The sequence below is a fragment of the Chelonia mydas genome, chromosome 14 (genome assembly GCF_015237465.2).
Source record: "Chelonia mydas isolate rCheMyd1 chromosome 14, rCheMyd1.pri.v2, whole genome shotgun sequence".
Lineage (NCBI taxonomy): Eukaryota > Metazoa > Chordata > Testudines > Cheloniidae > Chelonia > Chelonia mydas.
The window spans coordinates 26,189,990-26,206,568 of NC_051254.2; the positions used below are offsets into that span (position 1 = coordinate 26,189,990).

Sequence of the window (16,579 nt, forward strand, 5' to 3'; positions counted from 1 at the left end):
TAAGTATCCCTGTCTCTGCCCAAAGCCTGATGCCTTCCTCATCAGTGGGAGAGTCAGTGGGCATGGGGGGGGGTGTCCTCCAGTGGACAAGTGGAGAAGGAAGGGAAGGGAACACTATTGGCAGAGCAGGGCCTGCTGGGAAATTCATACGTTTTAAGGCCAGAAGGGACCATTGTGACCATCTAGCCTGCCTGCCTGCACAGCACAGGCCATGAGACTGCTCCAAAACCCCCTAGAGCAGCTCTTTTAAAAAGCATCCAGAATTGCCAGTGATGGAGACTGCAGCACAACCCTTGGCAAATGGCTCCAGTCCCTGTTAAAAATGTGTGCCTTATTTCTATATTCAACTTCCAGCCATTGGCTCATTTAGACCTTTCTCTGCTAGATTGAAAAGCCCATTAGTAACTATTTGTTCCCCATGTAGATACTTACAGACTGTAATAAAATCACCCTTAACCTTCTCTTTGTTAAGCTAAATACATTGAATTCCTTAAATCTATGTCTCTAAGGCAGGTTTTCTAATCTTCTAATCATTCCCATCTTCTTTGAGTCCACTCCAATTTATCAGCATCCTTCTTGAATTGTGGGCACCAGAAAGGACGGGGTAGGAGCGTGACCTTATCATCTGGTTTGTGAGATTTACTCTCCCTGAAGCCACTGGCTCAGATCTAGACAGGTTTGTCTCAGACCTAGATGGGTGAATGGCATTCCCTGCAGGTTATTCTGGGCACTTTCCCAGCCAGACCTCCCAAGCTGAAGCTGTGCACTTATATCTGTCAGTGTGAAAGGGATTTAATTTTATGAATTTGCCAGAATTGCCAGTTAGATTTTAAAGCTGAAATCTACCAAATGAGATTTGCCAAATGGATAATGTTATAGCCCAGTGGTTTTTAACCAGGGGTCTGGGGCCCCCTGGGGGGCCATGAGTAGGCTTCGGGGGTGTGAGCTCCTGCCGCTCTGAGCGGCATGGTAAGGGGGCGGTGGTGGCATGCATGGCAGTGGAGGGGGGGGGGGGGGGTTGGGTAGGAGGCCCTGGGGGGCAGTCAGGGGACAGGGAGCGCTTGGATGGGGCAGAGGTTCTGGGGCAGTCAGGGGTCGGGGAACAGGGGGGTTGGATAGGGCGTGGGAGTCCCGAGGGGCCTGTTGGGGGCGGGTGGATAGGGGCCGGGGAGCAGTCAGGGGACAGGGAGCGGGGGGGTTGGATGGTCAGGGGTGTGATTTGTAACCGATACAGCTGTGCCAGCAAAAGCCACAAGTGTAGATGCTGCTCGACAGACAACACTGATCCATACAGCTTATTTCATGCAGGGGGGCTGCAGTCAAGTACCCCAGTGCAGAGCACAGCTTTGCCAGCCGGGCTGTGTCCACACTAGTAGTACTTGGTCAGTACAATATAGCAGTACAGTTGTACCAGAAACGCACTCCTGACCTCTGGCTCTGGATGGCAGCCGCTGCTTCTCTTGGGCCATTTCCGCACCCAAATCCATGCAGCCTGGAGGGGCTCCTGGGCTTGGGGATTCCACCCCCCACAATGGCTGCACAGCCTCACTGTATTGTTCATGTGACCCACCGTCCTAGGATGGAGCTGCTGCTAAAAGGCCTTTGTGCCACAGCCACATCCCCTGCCTGGAGTTTTCTGCCGTCTCCCCAGGCTCCTCCTGCACGGACCCTCAGCAGTCAGAGTTTGCTGAATCCCACAATCAAGCCACTCACCTAGCAAACACTCATGAAACAAGGGACCATGGCTGCCGTGAAGCCACAGCCACCAGTCACAGTCCTGGCTCCTTGCAGTCACTGTCAGAGAGGGGCAGGACAGAGACCCTGGCTAGGGCTCCTCTCCGTACAGTAATTCCGTGTTGCCAGCTCCACATAGCAGGAAGTCGCCAGACAAATCCTGAAAAGTCGCTAGATGTCGCTGTTTAAGCACACAAATGGAGTAAGAAATGTCACTAAACAAAATTTCCAGAGAATTTTAGATATAAATCCATTCCATGCTCTTCTTACTACATTCTGTTGCATACCAACTCAATGTCATTACGTCTCAGTTGAGCATGTCCGGGGCTTCTTGGGCTGAGATCCCTGTAACCTGCAGGTGAGGAAAAGAAGTCTGTGGAGGCTAATTGAATACTTTGCTAAAGCCAGGCGCACTTTGGTGAGAGCAGCACATTAGCCACGGCTTGTTTTTATGCAAACGTGTTCTTTCTCGCTGCTCCGTAGTAGCTGGCACACCCTGTGATGAAGGGAAAAATGGCTAATGAAGCGGGCAGGACGGGGGAGGCAGGTTAGCCGGTGAGGAGAGCTGCACAGATGGAAGGTGGGTGGGATCTCTGTGGGAGGGTGGGGGGAAGCATCGGCAGTGGGTGGCACTGCACTGGCCAGGAGCTGGCAGTGTGGGGCCGAGGCAGGGCGGTGGGTGACCCATTCATTCTGTGACTGTGGCACGTGGCACTGTGCCATGCTCGTAGGGCCCCGATGCACTCACTGTGCTGTTCTCTTTGAACAGAAACCACGTGGGAACGGCCGAGCAGCGTGCCTGGGACCCCCAGGAGCCCTGGGAGCCAGAAGAGTGCTGTGCCTGCAGGTACTGTTCCCTCAGCTGGGCCTACCCTGGAGGTTTGCCCAAGCAGCCGGGGGGGGGGGGGGGGCATTTCCGGCTGAGAAAGGAGCTCAGCGTCTCCCATGCTCTGGCCTGATAGGCCCTTCCCAGCTCAAGCATGACTGGCGGGCTCCAGGGCAGTGGCTGGTGCCCCTCTCACCATGAGCGCCTTCCCAGCCCTGAGTTACAGCTGACGTGGCTCTGCCCCCTGCAGAGAACCAGCTCAGCTGCAGCTGCTGCCCCAGGTGCAGGGCAGACCCCCACAGGGGGAAGGAGCGGAGCCCACAAGAGGTGCAGGAAGGAGGCTGGGTAGGTACAATCCCCACACAGTACGCACCCGGGGTAATCCAGGCCTGCTGGGTGTGGCGCTCTGTCTTCCTCTAGTGGCACCTAGACCAGCTAGGGATTGATGAACCTGCTTCAGCCATGGCTAAGAGACATGTGTCTTATGGCTCATGCAGTAGAGCTTCACACATTAAGCTCCAGAGGGCCCAGGTTTGATCCCAGCCGCCACAAACCGAGGTCTGTTGACCTTACACCTGCATGGGGGAAAGGCCTTAGCCCAGCTCAGATAACATGCCAGCCCGCAAAGGAGCCGTATAGCAGCTTGAGAGCGAAGGTGTGTGCCCTGTTGGCAAAGCCCGGGACAGGCTCATGGCTCAGCGAACACCGCTGCGCAACAGCCCATCTCCTGGTGACAAGGCCTCTGTTCTGCAGAAAAGGACCTGGGGATACAGTGGATGAGAAGCTGGATATGAGTCAGCAGTGTGCCGTTGCTGCCAAGAAGGCTAACGGCATATTGGGCTGCATTAGTAGGAGCATTGCCAGCAGATCAAGGGAAGTGATTATTCCCCTCTATTCGGCACTGGTGAGGCCATACCTAGAGTATTGCGTCCAGTTTTGGGCTCACCAATACAGAAAGGATGTGGACAAACTGAAGAGAGTCCAGTGAAGGGCAACAAAAATGATTAGGGGGCTGGGGCACATGATTTATGAGGAGAGGCTGAGGGAACTGGGCTTATTTAGTCTGCAGAAAAGAAGAGTGAGGGGGGATTTGATAGCAGCCTTCCACTACCTGAAGGGGGGTTCCCAAGAGGATGGAGCTAGGCTAGTCTCAGTGGTGGCAGATGACAGAACAAGGAGCAATGGTCTCACGTTGCAGTGGGGGAGGTCTAGGTTGGATATTAGGAAAAAACTATTTCACTAGGAGGGTGGTGAAGCACTGGAATGGGTTACCTTGGGAGGTGGTGGAATCTTCATCCTTAGAGGTTTTTAAGGCCTGGCTTGACAAAGCCCTGGCTGGGATGATTTAGTTGGGGATGGTCCTGCTTTGAGCAGGGGGTTGGACTAGATGACCTCCTGAGGTCTCTTCCAACCCTACTCTTCTATGATTCTGTGAAACACACTCAGTGGAGCCCCACTCAGCCAGCCACCAGAATGGACTCATTTAGTTCAGAGGGCCTCACTTCCAGTGCCCATTTCCTGGCACCTTGGTCGTAAGCCCCAGAGCTGTCAGCACTGCACTGTCTGCAGCCCATGCTGACCTGACCAGCTGCTTGCTAGCTGGTTGCAGTCTCATCAGCGGAAGGGAGGGGAGGCTTCCCTGGTACTCACCAGCACAGGCAGGGGATCCCGGATTTTCCTAGAGCCATACCTCCCACCCAGACCCACCCACCCTTCGGCTTAGAGCAAGCAGGGCTAGTTTGCAAAGGTTTCAAACCCTGCATTCTTTGTGGGAATCTAGGTGACTCAGTTTGTCTCCTATACTCAGGGGAGGGGCTCAGCCCTCGCACCTCTGCTACCTTATACCAGGGTTCACTCTTCAGGGAGTGCAGCCCATGACTGGGAGAGAGAGCGGAGGGAGAGGAGTAACTGGGGATCCAGCTTTGGGGCAGGGACTGGCCACAAGCGTCCTACTCCCGAGAGGGGTGGTTAGAAAGCAGCCAGCAGCCGAATTCCAGTGGGGTGATGGGGGTGGGGGAAGATGGGTTGTTGTAAGGTCTTGAGCACCACGTAATTTTATCTCCTAAAATACTAAAAATGTAGAGTGCAGATAAACAAGAAATGGTTGGGGCCAAATCTGATTGGATATCTCAATGCCCATTCAAGGATGTGATGCCCTCTACTGTAGTCACATGGGGTTCTTCGCAGGCCTTAAGGGAGGCACTGCGTGATGAAAGACAAACAATATACTCCCAAGGATTAATTGCCAAACTCCTGTAACTAAGGAAAGGAAAGAAAGAAAAAGGTAAACAAACATCAACCCAGACAGAACACACGCAATCAGAAAACAATGGTTTCTTCAGTTATACATTCCTCTTGTGTCTCTCTCAGAGAGCTGTCCTCAGAGATTACACCCTGAAGAGTGGGTCTTGTCTGTGGGATGCTCTCCTCTGTGTAAGTTAGGACCAGAGTGCATTATTCCCCAACTCAGCAATGAGTCCTGACTCAGAGATGGGCACAAGAATTTTGTCTAAGGCTCAGTGAATCCTTCTTGGTTTATCATAGATAATCTAAACAGTCGATAAATAGGCAGAGGTGAGTGACCTGAACTAAGTCCTATGAAATTGGACAAAGTTAATAAAAGAACCAATTCAAGGAGCAGTGTGGAGGCAGGCAAATTAATAAATATTAAGAACTTTACATTTCAATTAAATTCCTCTAAGGCTCTCTGTTTACCAAGGTTAGCTGCTGTCTTCTCTCCCGGGGTATGTGGTCTGAACAATCTGACGTTTAACAGGAGAAGATGTTAGTACCTTAAATTACCATAGTATTTCCATATCCCATTGGAACTATTGCAAGAACAGTTTAAATCTAAACCCTTGGCAGTGCTTTTGCAAACTCCACTTCACCAATAGTGCCGAGGTTTCTGAGATATCACCATGTGCAAAAGCCATGCTGGACTGAAAGTTACTTCTTGGTGCTGTGTTGTAGCTTCTTTGTTCTTCTTGGTTGTCTTGCTACTCTTTGTTTGCTTCTTGAGGTGTTGACTTGGAGGTTTGATGAGAATACGTTAACAGGCTGAGTTTGTGTGAGAATGAACATAAGAGCACAAGAAAGTGTAGTTGTGTGTAACAGCATAAAACCATAATCAGAGAGGGAGTCTCTCACTTCAGCGGAATTATACTCCTCTCTTTCCATGATCTGACTGGAGGTGGAAGGGCTTGGCTGGACTCAAGTATCAGCCACTGTCACCTTTCATTGGCTCAGCACCTTCATGGGCTGATCTTCCATTCTCAGGTATGCATGTGCAGCAGGGCCGTAACTCTTCTGATTGCATTGCTTTTGTCTTTGATGTCTCAGAACATCTTTAAAGTTAGAGTTTTAGCTTTTATTCAGTCCATTTTCTGAGATATCTCATTAGTTCCATCAGGTTTTAATAGGAGTTTAAATTCTGTTTCAAATGAATACAGACATTGCTATTTCCTATATTTCAGCCCTTAACATATTTTTTTAAAACAAATTGTTCTTAAGAAGAGTCTTTAAACGTAAATGGTGATCAAATAAAATACTGTCTTCTTAACTGTCCTTGGAGAAGTTCTTGTCTTCCTGAATTTGATAAGGAGTGCTTAAGCCCTGCCAGATAACTAATTAATTTCCCAATGAATATAAATAATTTTATACTCAAGCAGCTTCTTATATTAGTTCTCAGTTCTAGCAAGGTCATTTGATTCCCTATTTGTACAGAAAACATCTCACTATTCATATAACAGTGATATTGGGCAGTTATTGTATGGAGTGATTGAATTTAGATATAAAATATTTGTAAATGAACATCTCAAACAAAACTTATATCATCTTAAGCATTTGAAAGACAATTCAAAGGTTCACCTTCAAGAGAAAACATGAGTTAGAAGTAATCAGTCTTCTGTAAAACATTTCTCAACCATAAATGTTCTTAAAGTTTGAAGAATGAAGGCTTTAGAAAATGTATAAAAGAAATCAGTTTCAGTGAGGATATTTCTAGAATTCTTTGTGAGGGTTTAAAACTAAAGGTTTTTCTCTTTGCAAAGAGGAAGGGTGAATAGGGTGCTTTTATGACTTGGTTTATGACTCTGGTAGCACATCTTAAGCATCACTCGTCTTTGTAATATCCTGAATAAACCAGATCTCTTTATAATATATATCTATATCTATATATATCTTACAAACTTGGTTTTTTTGAGATAAAGTACACGTGTATGCCAGCCTTGTGTTTTTCACAAGGAGAGGTGTCTTATTCTCAGAGAAGACTCTCTTTGTTAGTTGTCTGTCTTTTGACCAATTGTTCCTAGATTTGCAGCCTACCATTTATAGGTAGAGCCCTATACAAATGTGTATCCGCATTCGATCCGCCAACCGCAAAAATTATCTGCGGATATTGGCATCCACAGATTTGCGGGGTTCTACACTGGGCGCCAGGCTGAGGCTCCGAGGCATTCCCCCACTCCCCCGCCGGAGCCCAGTCAGGGAGAGCCGCGGTGTAAGCTGTGGGGAGCTGCGGGGGACCCTCCACCTGTCCTGGGTGGGGGGCCCAAGCAGCCCCTCACCAAATGTCCCAGCCCCCCATGCCCAGTGTCCCTGCCCCCCAGCCCCCTGCCAAATATCTCTGCCCCCCTGCCCAGCATCCCTGCCCCCTAGCCCTCCCACCCAGGGCATGTGGAGAGACCCAGGCTGCCACAGCTGCCAGAGTGGCTCTCCTGGACCCAGCTCTGGGCGGGGATGAGGAGGGGAGTAGCTCGGAGGCCGAGCAGCCCCAGCCCATGTCCCTGCCCCCTGCTCCACCGCCCAGGGCAGGTGGAGGATCCGTGCTGCAGTTCCTCACAGCTGCCCGTCTGGCTCTTACTGTCAGAGCCCTGCGCAGATACAAAATTTGTATCCGCATCCGCGTTACTATCTGCAGAAATGGTCTGTGGATTTCCACAGATATAAAGTGGATACCCGTAGATTTGCAGGGCTCTAGTTATAGGACATTTACAATTTGCAATTAAAGATTCCTATGAAAGGCACAAATCCAATAACTATCACGTAAGTACCTCTTTCAAATTATAGTCTAAAGAAAATTATATAGAATGTTAAACCAAAACAGAAGTTATAAAATTGCTTCCTAGAGTTTGTGTAAACACAGCTAGAGATAGTAAATGTGGTTTTATGGCTAAGAAGGTGAAAGTGGAGATTTCCTAGGGGTTGTTGCAATTAGCTCAAACATTTCATTTCACTTGTATTAAATAAGCAACCAAACTATCCATATGCTCCAAGTGTCATGTATATGAAAATAATTGTATCTCCTAAAAACAGTAAAGGCACAGGCAAGTTTGTAATAACTCAGAATTAGAATAATTTTATTAATAATTGTTTTTGCATCAAAATATTGGGATCTGTCACCACAGCAGGGATGGGCCATGAGGATCCCACTCCTACTGGGGAGTAGGAAGCCGCTGGCAATGGGACTTCAGGTCAGGTTGCCAGCTTTTAGTTAAAAAAACATTAGGAACTCTTAGGTATTGTGCAAAAATTGTATACAAATTATTTAATCAGCTGATTTGCATATTTGCAAATAATATGCATATAATAATCCATTGCAGTTTTAGAAATGTGGTGTGTAAATTTAGTGCTGGTGAAGGCATCAGGCGGTAGCCCTGGTGTATGGAGCCCTCTCTTTAGCTACAAAGCAGCAGGAGCTTCCCCTGCCCACTGCCAGCATGTCTCAGCCCAGCTCTGAGGGGCTTCATCTGGGGCCCCAGGGCAGCTCGGTTCCAAAGGCCCAGGCAGTTCTTGGCCTCTCTGCTGAGTTGGGCCATTAATGCAAAGAGCACTGGGGAGTTTGTGACGTGAGAACTGGAGCTGAGACGACCCCCCGCCCCCAAATCTCCAAAGACCCAGTAGATTGGGACAGTGTTAAATCCCTGCTGAGCTGGGTTGGATGCAGGCTGGTGCCCTGCCAGTGAAAGGTATATAGTGCATTAGCAGCAACCTTCGGCAGCCAGTCCCCAGTCAGTGCTTTCTTAAGAAAACGTCGATCCCTAGGAAGATAGAATCCATAGAACCCCCTTTATGTACAATGAATGGTAAGGTTGTAAAGTCAAGTACTCAGAAGTTAGGAAATGCCAATATAATGTTACCTTAATTCTGTCTCCACTGTGATACCCTTTAATTACATACAGATATTCTGATAGGGGACTTCATCGTGGTCTGAACCCAAGAGGACCTTCATAGCCATTCCATAGACCTTGCCCACTTGAGCTGAAGGAGAAACTCATAACATGTCCAGGCTGTTCTTTGCATGGACCAGCTTTTAGAGGCGTGTGTGACAAACATTACCCAGCTATTTGCTAGACAGCAGTAGAATGCTGGCTATCAGGATTGCTGGGCTCTGTGCCTAGCTCTGGGAGCAGCACGTGGCTGCTGTTTAGCACAGTTGTCCCTGACAGCACAGACTCGGAGCACTTTCTGAAAGGAAGCATGGCTGAGTGCTGTGACTTGGCTCTACCATATTTGGGTTCTGCTCCCAACTTTGCCAGAAGTGACCTTATCTGGAAAATGAGTATAATACTTGCCCCAGATGGGGGGACATGAAACCTTACCCAGTGTGGAGGGATGTGCAGAAATAGTAACAGCAGTGAGTGACAGAGGTGAGACTTAAACTCATGTGCGCCTGTCTCTCAGCACAGTGCAATCTGCCCCCGGGTCACAGGCTGTTTTTTACCCCAGATTGGTGAAAAATTGAGATTCGGGGCTGCCCCACAGCTCAAGTAGGGAAGGCAATCTCCTGAATTTGGAGACTGCCCCACAAGGTCAGGAGCAGGGCCTAGCCATGTGGGGCCCCAGAAGCGCCCTCCCTCTGGGGAGAGGGTGAAGCAGCTGGGGCATGGGCCTGTAGACATCTAATCTGTCTGGCTTTTGCTCTCTTGGACTGAGCCTGGAGTGCTGGGCAAGAGCCTGGCACATGGGCTGTGCTGCATGGCGAGGGCGAGGGGTGGAGAGTGCACACAAAGGTGGGGAAACACAGCTAACCAAGGCGGAGATTCTTGAGGTGTGGTGTGTATGTTTTCTGGCTAGGATGTTGTCTCTTTCCGTTTGTCTGTCTGGTCTATTCAGATTGCAATCACTTTGGGGCAGGGACAGTCTGCTTCCCCGTGTGTCCTGTGCCCAGCACAAGGGAGTCCTGACCTCACTCCATGTGCTCCCGTAATACAAAGAGTGACTCATTTCTAATAGCACAGCAACACAGAACTGCAGGTTTCTCTCTCCCAACACCCCTCCCTCTCTCCTAGGGCATTAGGCAGCCCCAGTTTAGGTGCCACTCTGAGTTCCGTGGCAGCTCATACCATCAGCCTGACAGGGTAACGGCAGAACTCAAGTAGCCCTGCAGCTGCCTGACTGGAATTCAGTCCCCCAGGAGCCCTCCAACGGGTCGCAGCCCAGGGGAACAGCCATTAGTAGTAGAAATGGCTGTTTCCACAAACACCTTCTGGAGCAATCATCCTGGAGTGTGGTGGAGCCAGGAGCAGATGCTGGGGGCTATGTACATGGATTCCTCCCTCACTCGAGACAGGATCAATGTCCTCTATCCCCATTTCTCAGCCTCTATGCAACAGGCAGCTGCAGACATCTGTCCCTTAAGGAGACATTCGGATTTGGGCGTGGACCCAAGTCAAATGCTCTGAAAAGGAGGAACCAGGATGTATAAGCCCCTGAAAACTGAGGGTGCAGAAGTCTTTTGCACTCATTATTTGTTGTCAGGACTGGTTTCTGTTTTACGCTTAGTGTTGGCTTTTCAAGGAGTAGATGCAGTATCCAGCCCCAAGCAGCCACAAGTCAGGCCTGAGAAAATCAGGGGACGGGCTTTCAAATCATGCAGTTTTAAAATATAATCAGCATTGGATTGTTGTTCTTTGCCTCTAGTTTTTGGGGTGCTGGTTTGCGGAACAGAAGGGGGACTAGTATCTGCCACATGGGGGGACTAAATGGGCTGTTGGGAATTGATTCAAGTTCTAGGGCGTCTCCCTTAGACCCTTTCTACAGCCATCTAACTCTGCTGACTTCAGTCTTCCCTGGAGCAGTGAGAGGAGGCCTGGGCCCAGAGGCTAGATACATTTTTGGTTTCTGGGTTGGCACTGCCCCATCCAATTCTATCGAGTCAGGCCCAGGCCTGTTTAGAGGTCTGTTCAGTTCAGGCACTTCTGGGGTAAGACAGCACGTAGGGAAGGCAAGTATCTTGTTGCAGGGTTCTGTGAGTTTACCTTTATGATAAATAAAGTGACCAAGAACCATTGAAAGTCTGTATTTAAGTATTTGCTGCCTAGAGCAGCCCGTCTAACCTCCTCTGTGTGTTCCTTACAGCGAATGGATATCACACCCCTGTGACCCCTATGCATCAAATGGAGCCTGGTCATATGAGTCTTCGAAAACCCAGCGGGGACCCCCAGGTAAGTTTTGGGGAACTTTCTGAGTGGGAGTGTATAGTGTTAGGGTAGTTTGTGAGCCCGCCAGTGACACGCACAGTGAGCATGCTTTAGAAGCCGCCAGAACCCAGTCAGAGCATCAGTGTGTATGTGGCTGGGCCAGGCGTTTTTGTGTATAGGCAGCAAACAGCGGAACCCCACTGGTATCGTGTGGTTTCCTCATGGTGCTTTGTTGTGAAAAGAGTGATAAACACAAGGAGGCCTTTTGATATTGAATCATAACGATAGCGATGCACTGCCAGCGATCCACTAAGTCTCTCCTTTCGGGACTGTGGTACAAAAGTGAAGCTTGAAAATGCATTCAAATGGCTTTACCACCCAGTAGCCATGTGACGAGTGAGGGCATCATTTCTATGGTTACAGTTACACCCCCCTTTTTAAACCTCAGTGAGTTACTGATAACGCATTAACCTCCCAAAAGTTTTAGTACCATCTTCAAGTGCAGGCCCCAATCCTGCAAGTATACATACGTTTAGCTTTACTCCTTGAGTAGTCTGACTGAAGCTTATGGCACTACTCATCTGCGTAAAATTAAGTATGTGAATTAATACTTGCAGCACTGGGGTCTGTATCATTGTGAGTACTATAACTAGAGCTTCATCTAAACCATTATTTAAACTAGTTTTAGAATGCTGGTCCCAGTACAGAACCCTGTAAGACTCCACTTTCCCCAACCTCCACAAAGAAGACACACCTTTACTATCTACTGACCTGTTCTAAATCTTCTGTTTAGAGCAGTTTTACAATAATCCATTATATAAAACTTTGTCAAAACGTCTGAAAATCCATCTGTACAAAATCATATGGTTCTGCTCTTAGAGTAATAATTATTTCATTCTAAGACAGTAATAAAATGTCTGAAATGATTGACTTTTCATAAGCCCACAGCAATTCACATCTCACCTATCTTACTTTCCAACATAGCCTTAAGCCATCTGTAAATACTTGCACATAAAACACCTCACAAATCTACCTCTCCATTCCTGACCTCTCCCTCTTGTATGGCAGACACCTTCTCCTGGATGCCCTGTAGTCCACTCAGTCTGGCAAAAACACCACTCCTCAGTTCCCCTTAAAGTTTCCTCCTTCATGTCCCGTCAGTGTCATGCTTGACTCTTCCCACTTCCGTTATCACTCACAGACAGGCTACCACATTGAACCCAGCCGACCGCCTGCTGTCATGGTTGGCTCTATCTGTGTCTTGTGTCCATACAATTTGGGAACTGGTTTTCAACAGGAGCCGTGGGTGCTTCTGAAACCAGCCATGCTGAGTATTTTGTGAAGCAGCTGACCATGTGTCAATGTGGCCCCAAGGCCTGGGCGGACCCAGCAATGTGTCCTTAAGCTGGTTCAGCACACTGGCTTTCTGTAGTTTGGCTGGTCCTCCTGCCTCCAAACTCTGTGCCATAGGCATCTCCGAGTTCTTTGCCCCACGTACTTTTGATGCCGTGTATGTTCTTGAAGCATAGGAGAAGGATACTGCCCAGTGTTCCCAGAATGCACTTTGACAGACATGGTTAAACAGAGCGACTATTGCAAACTAGGGCTGTCGATTAATCACAGTTAACTCACACGATTAACTAAAAAAATATTAACTGTGATTAAAAAAATTAATCGTGATTAATCGCAGTGTTAAACAATAGAATACCAATTGAAATGTATTAAATATTTTTGGATGTTTCTCTACATTTTCAAATATATTGATTGTAATTACAACACAGAATACAAAGTGTACAGTGCTCACTTTATATTATTTTTATTAGAATTATTTGCAATTCAGCTCATACAATTACTGTCATGCAATCTCTTTATCGTGCAGGTGCAACTTACAAATGTGGGGGGGTTGTTACATAACTGCACTCAAAAACAAAACAATGTAAAACTTTACAGCCTACAGGTCCACTCAGTCCTACTTCTTGTTCAGCCAATCGCTAAGAGAAACAAGTTTGTTTACATTTACGGGAGATACTGCTGCCCACTTCTTAATTACAATGTCATCTGAAAGGGAGAACAGGTGTTTGCATGGCACTGTTGTAGCTGGCATCACAAGATATTTACATGCCAGATGCACTAAAGATTCATATGCCTTTTCATGGTTCGTCCATCGTTCCAGAGGACATGCTTCCATGCTGATGACGCTTGTTAAAAAAATAAAGTGTTATTTAAATTTGTGACTGAACTTCTTGGGGGAGAATTATATGTCTCCTACTCTGTTTTAACCGCATTCTGCCATATATTTCATGTTATAGCAGTCTCAGATGATGACCCACCCCATATTTTTCATTTTAAGAACACTTTCACTGCAGATTTGACAAAATGCAAAGAAGATACCAATGTGAAATTTCTAAAGATAGCTACAGCACTCGACCCAAGATTTAAAAATCTGAAGTGCCTTCCAAAATCTGAGAGGGACGAGATGTGGAGCATGCTTTCAGAATTCTTAGAAGAGCAACATTCTGGAGTGGAAACTACAGAACTTGAACCACCAAAAAAGAAAATCAACCTTTTGGTGTCATCTGACTCAGATGATGAAAATGAACATTCGTCGGTCCGCACTGCTTTGGATTGTTATTGAGCAGAACCCGTCATCAGCATGTACACATGTCCCCTGGAATGGTGGATGAAGCTTGAAGGGACATATGAATCTTTAGTGCATCTGGCATGTAAATACCTTGTGACGCTGGCTACAACAGTGCCATGCAAACACCTGTTCTCACTTTCAGGTGACATTGTAAACAAGAAACAAGGAGCATTATCTTCTGCAAATGTAAACAAACTTGTTTGAGCAATTGGCTGAACAAGAAGTAGGACTGATTGGACTTGTAGGCTCTAAAGTTTTACATTGTTTTATTTTTGAAGGCAGGGTTTTTTGTACATAATTCTACATTTGTAAGTTCAACTTTCATGATAAAGAGATTGCACTACAGTACTTGTAGGAGGTGAATTGAAAAAGACTTTTTTTTTTACAGTGCAAATATTTTTAATCAAAAATAAATATTAAGTGAGCATTGTACACCTTGTATTCTGTGTTATAATTGAAATCCATATATTTGAAAATGTAGAAAACATCCAAAATATTTAAATAAATGGTATTCTATTATTGTGTAACCCCATGATTAATCGCAATTATTTTTTTTAATCTCTTGACAGCCCTAGTGCAACCACACAATCCTCTAACCTGACCTAGTTACAAACTTATCACAAAGCACTATTCACTGGACTGCTTGGATGAGCGCTGGTTACAATTTCTTCTAGGATAGCACAAAACTCCCTCTCTTTCTGCTAGTCACTACTGCAGAAAAAGGGCAGCAGCTGTTGCAAAGCTGAGATATTCTAGGCCAGCACTTAGCACAGTCTGAAACTTTAGCTCTATTTAACCCCTGGTCTTTTATTTTTTTTTACTTTTCATAGTTTCATAGTGTTTAAATCCAGAAGGGACCACTAGATCAGTGGTTTTCAATCCGGGGTACACAGAGGTCTTTCAGGGGGTACATCAACTCCTCTACATATTTGCCTAGTTTTACAACAGGCTACATAAAAAGCACTAGCGAAGTCAGTACAAACTAAAATTTCATAAGACAATCACTTGTTTATACTGCTCTATATACTATACATTGAAATGTAAGTATAATATTTATATCCCAATGGATTTATTTTATAATTATATGGTGAAATTGAGAAAGAAAGCAATTTTTCAGGAATAGTGTGGCTGTGACACTTTTGTATTTTTATGTCTGATTTTGTAAGCAAGTAGTTTTTAAGTGAGGTGGAACCTGGGGTACGCAAGACAAATCAGACTCCTGAAAGGGGTGCCGTAGCCCATAAAGATGGAGAGTCACTGCACTAGATCATACAGTATGACCTCCTGCATAGCACAGGCCATTACATTTCTTGCAAATACTGCTCTATGGAGCCCAATAACTAAACCATTTCAGTCCTCAGGAAACTAAAGTGTTGTGAGTCACAGGCAGAGAACAGGAGAGACTGAGGTGCCCCCACCACCTGAGGCCACTGAAATGGCAGGGAATTCATTAGGTGAGATATACTTCTAGGGTCCCAGGAGGCAAATTACACCCGATGCTTCAGAGAAAGAAAAAAAAATCCAATGATCTGCCAACCTGACCTAGGGAAAATTCCTTCTTGACTCAAATCTGGTGATCCCTCTGACCCTGAGCATGCGAGAAGAGCCACCAGCCAGGCATCTCGATGAAAGATTCTCTGAACCACTTCAGAGCACTGATCCACCCCACCTGCTGTCCTGTCTCTAGCTGTGGCCAATTGCTGATGCCTCAGAGGAAGGCAGAAGAAAACAAACAAAAAAACAGAATACACCTGGCCAATTGTGCGTTGAGGAAATGATTCCTTCCTGACCCCTGCAGGTGCCTTCCAGAAGCCTTGAAACATGAGATTTGAGTATAGTTGTAATAGTGCAGAGTTGCAACGGTCCTGAGCTTGTCGAGGGCAATGCAGAGCAACCTGTTCTCTCCCTGGCCCGTGAAGGAAGAGGATGAACAGGAGGATTCATGAATTCACAGACCACCATGAACCAGAGACCACCATGACCATCCAGCCCAAACCCATCCACCCAAGTTGTAAAATTTCTCCCTTAATCTAATTTTAAAAACTACAAGTGGGGGTGAACCCACCACCTACCCTGCTAAGCTGTTCCAATGTTTAATCACTGTTAGGAAATTGCATCTTATTTTAAGGCTGAATTTGTCAAACTTCCATTTCCAGCCATTGAATCTGATTAGGCCTTTGTCAGCAAGGCTGAAAACATACCGCTCTCAGATCTCTGTTCCATGATGTGTCAGTGCCTAGACACAGTGATCACAACATCTCTCAACCTTCTCTTCAATAAGCTGAATAAATGGAGCTCCTTGAGCCTCACATAGAAAATCTTGTTTCCCAGCTCCTGGATCATTTGGTGGCCCTCCTTTGACCTTACTCCAGAACTTCCAATCCTTCCTGCAGTGTGGACACCAGCACTGGACACAGTATTCTAGTAGTGGTCCTACCAATGGTCTGTCCCCAAGCAAGATTATTTTCCTTTGATATTCCCCTTTTCATACATTAGCCCTTTTTGCAACACATTGCACTGAGAGCTCGCGTTGAGGTGATTGTTTTCAGTGACCTCTGAGACTCTCTCTGCGTCACTGCTTTCCAAGACAGTCTCCCATCCTGTAGATATAACCTGCGTTCTTGGTTCCCAGATACATTGCCTGCATTTGGCTGCATTAAAATATATTTTGTTGGCTTGTGACCATTTAACCAGATGATTCAGATCTCTCTGTAGCAGTATCCTGCCCTCCTCATTGTTTACTATCCCACCAATCTTTGTGTCATCTGCAAACTTTACAAGCAAACATTTTATATCATCGTTTAGATGGTTGGTACAAATAGTAAATTGTGTTGGACCAAGATCTGATCCCCGGGGAACCACACTTTGCTTGTTAATATCTCCCCATTATCAACTACATTCTGAGCTCTGTCAGTGAGCCAGGTTTTATTCCATCAAATCTATGCCCTGTTAGTTCAA

General features: G+C 46.6%; 1 protein-coding gene across 9 annotated transcripts in view; it reads left to right on the forward strand.

Annotated features, from left to right (window-relative positions):
- GAS7 (growth arrest specific 7) overlaps positions 1–16,579 on the forward strand; it is a 208,898-nt gene that overhangs the window by 121,652 nt on the left and 70,667 nt on the right. For 6 of the 9 annotated variants that reach the window (XM_037914266.2, XM_037914267.2, XM_043528349.1 and 3 more), the window contains 2 exons: positions 2,504–2,581; positions 10,919–11,004. In XM_037914266.2, coding sequence (XP_037770194.1) covers positions 2,504–2,581; positions 10,919–11,004 — 164 coding nt within the window. The remainder of the gene's footprint in view (positions 1–2,503; positions 2,582–10,918; positions 11,005–16,579) is intronic. The other 3 variants (XM_037914268.2, XM_043528347.1, XM_043528348.1) reach the window with 1 other exon arrangement.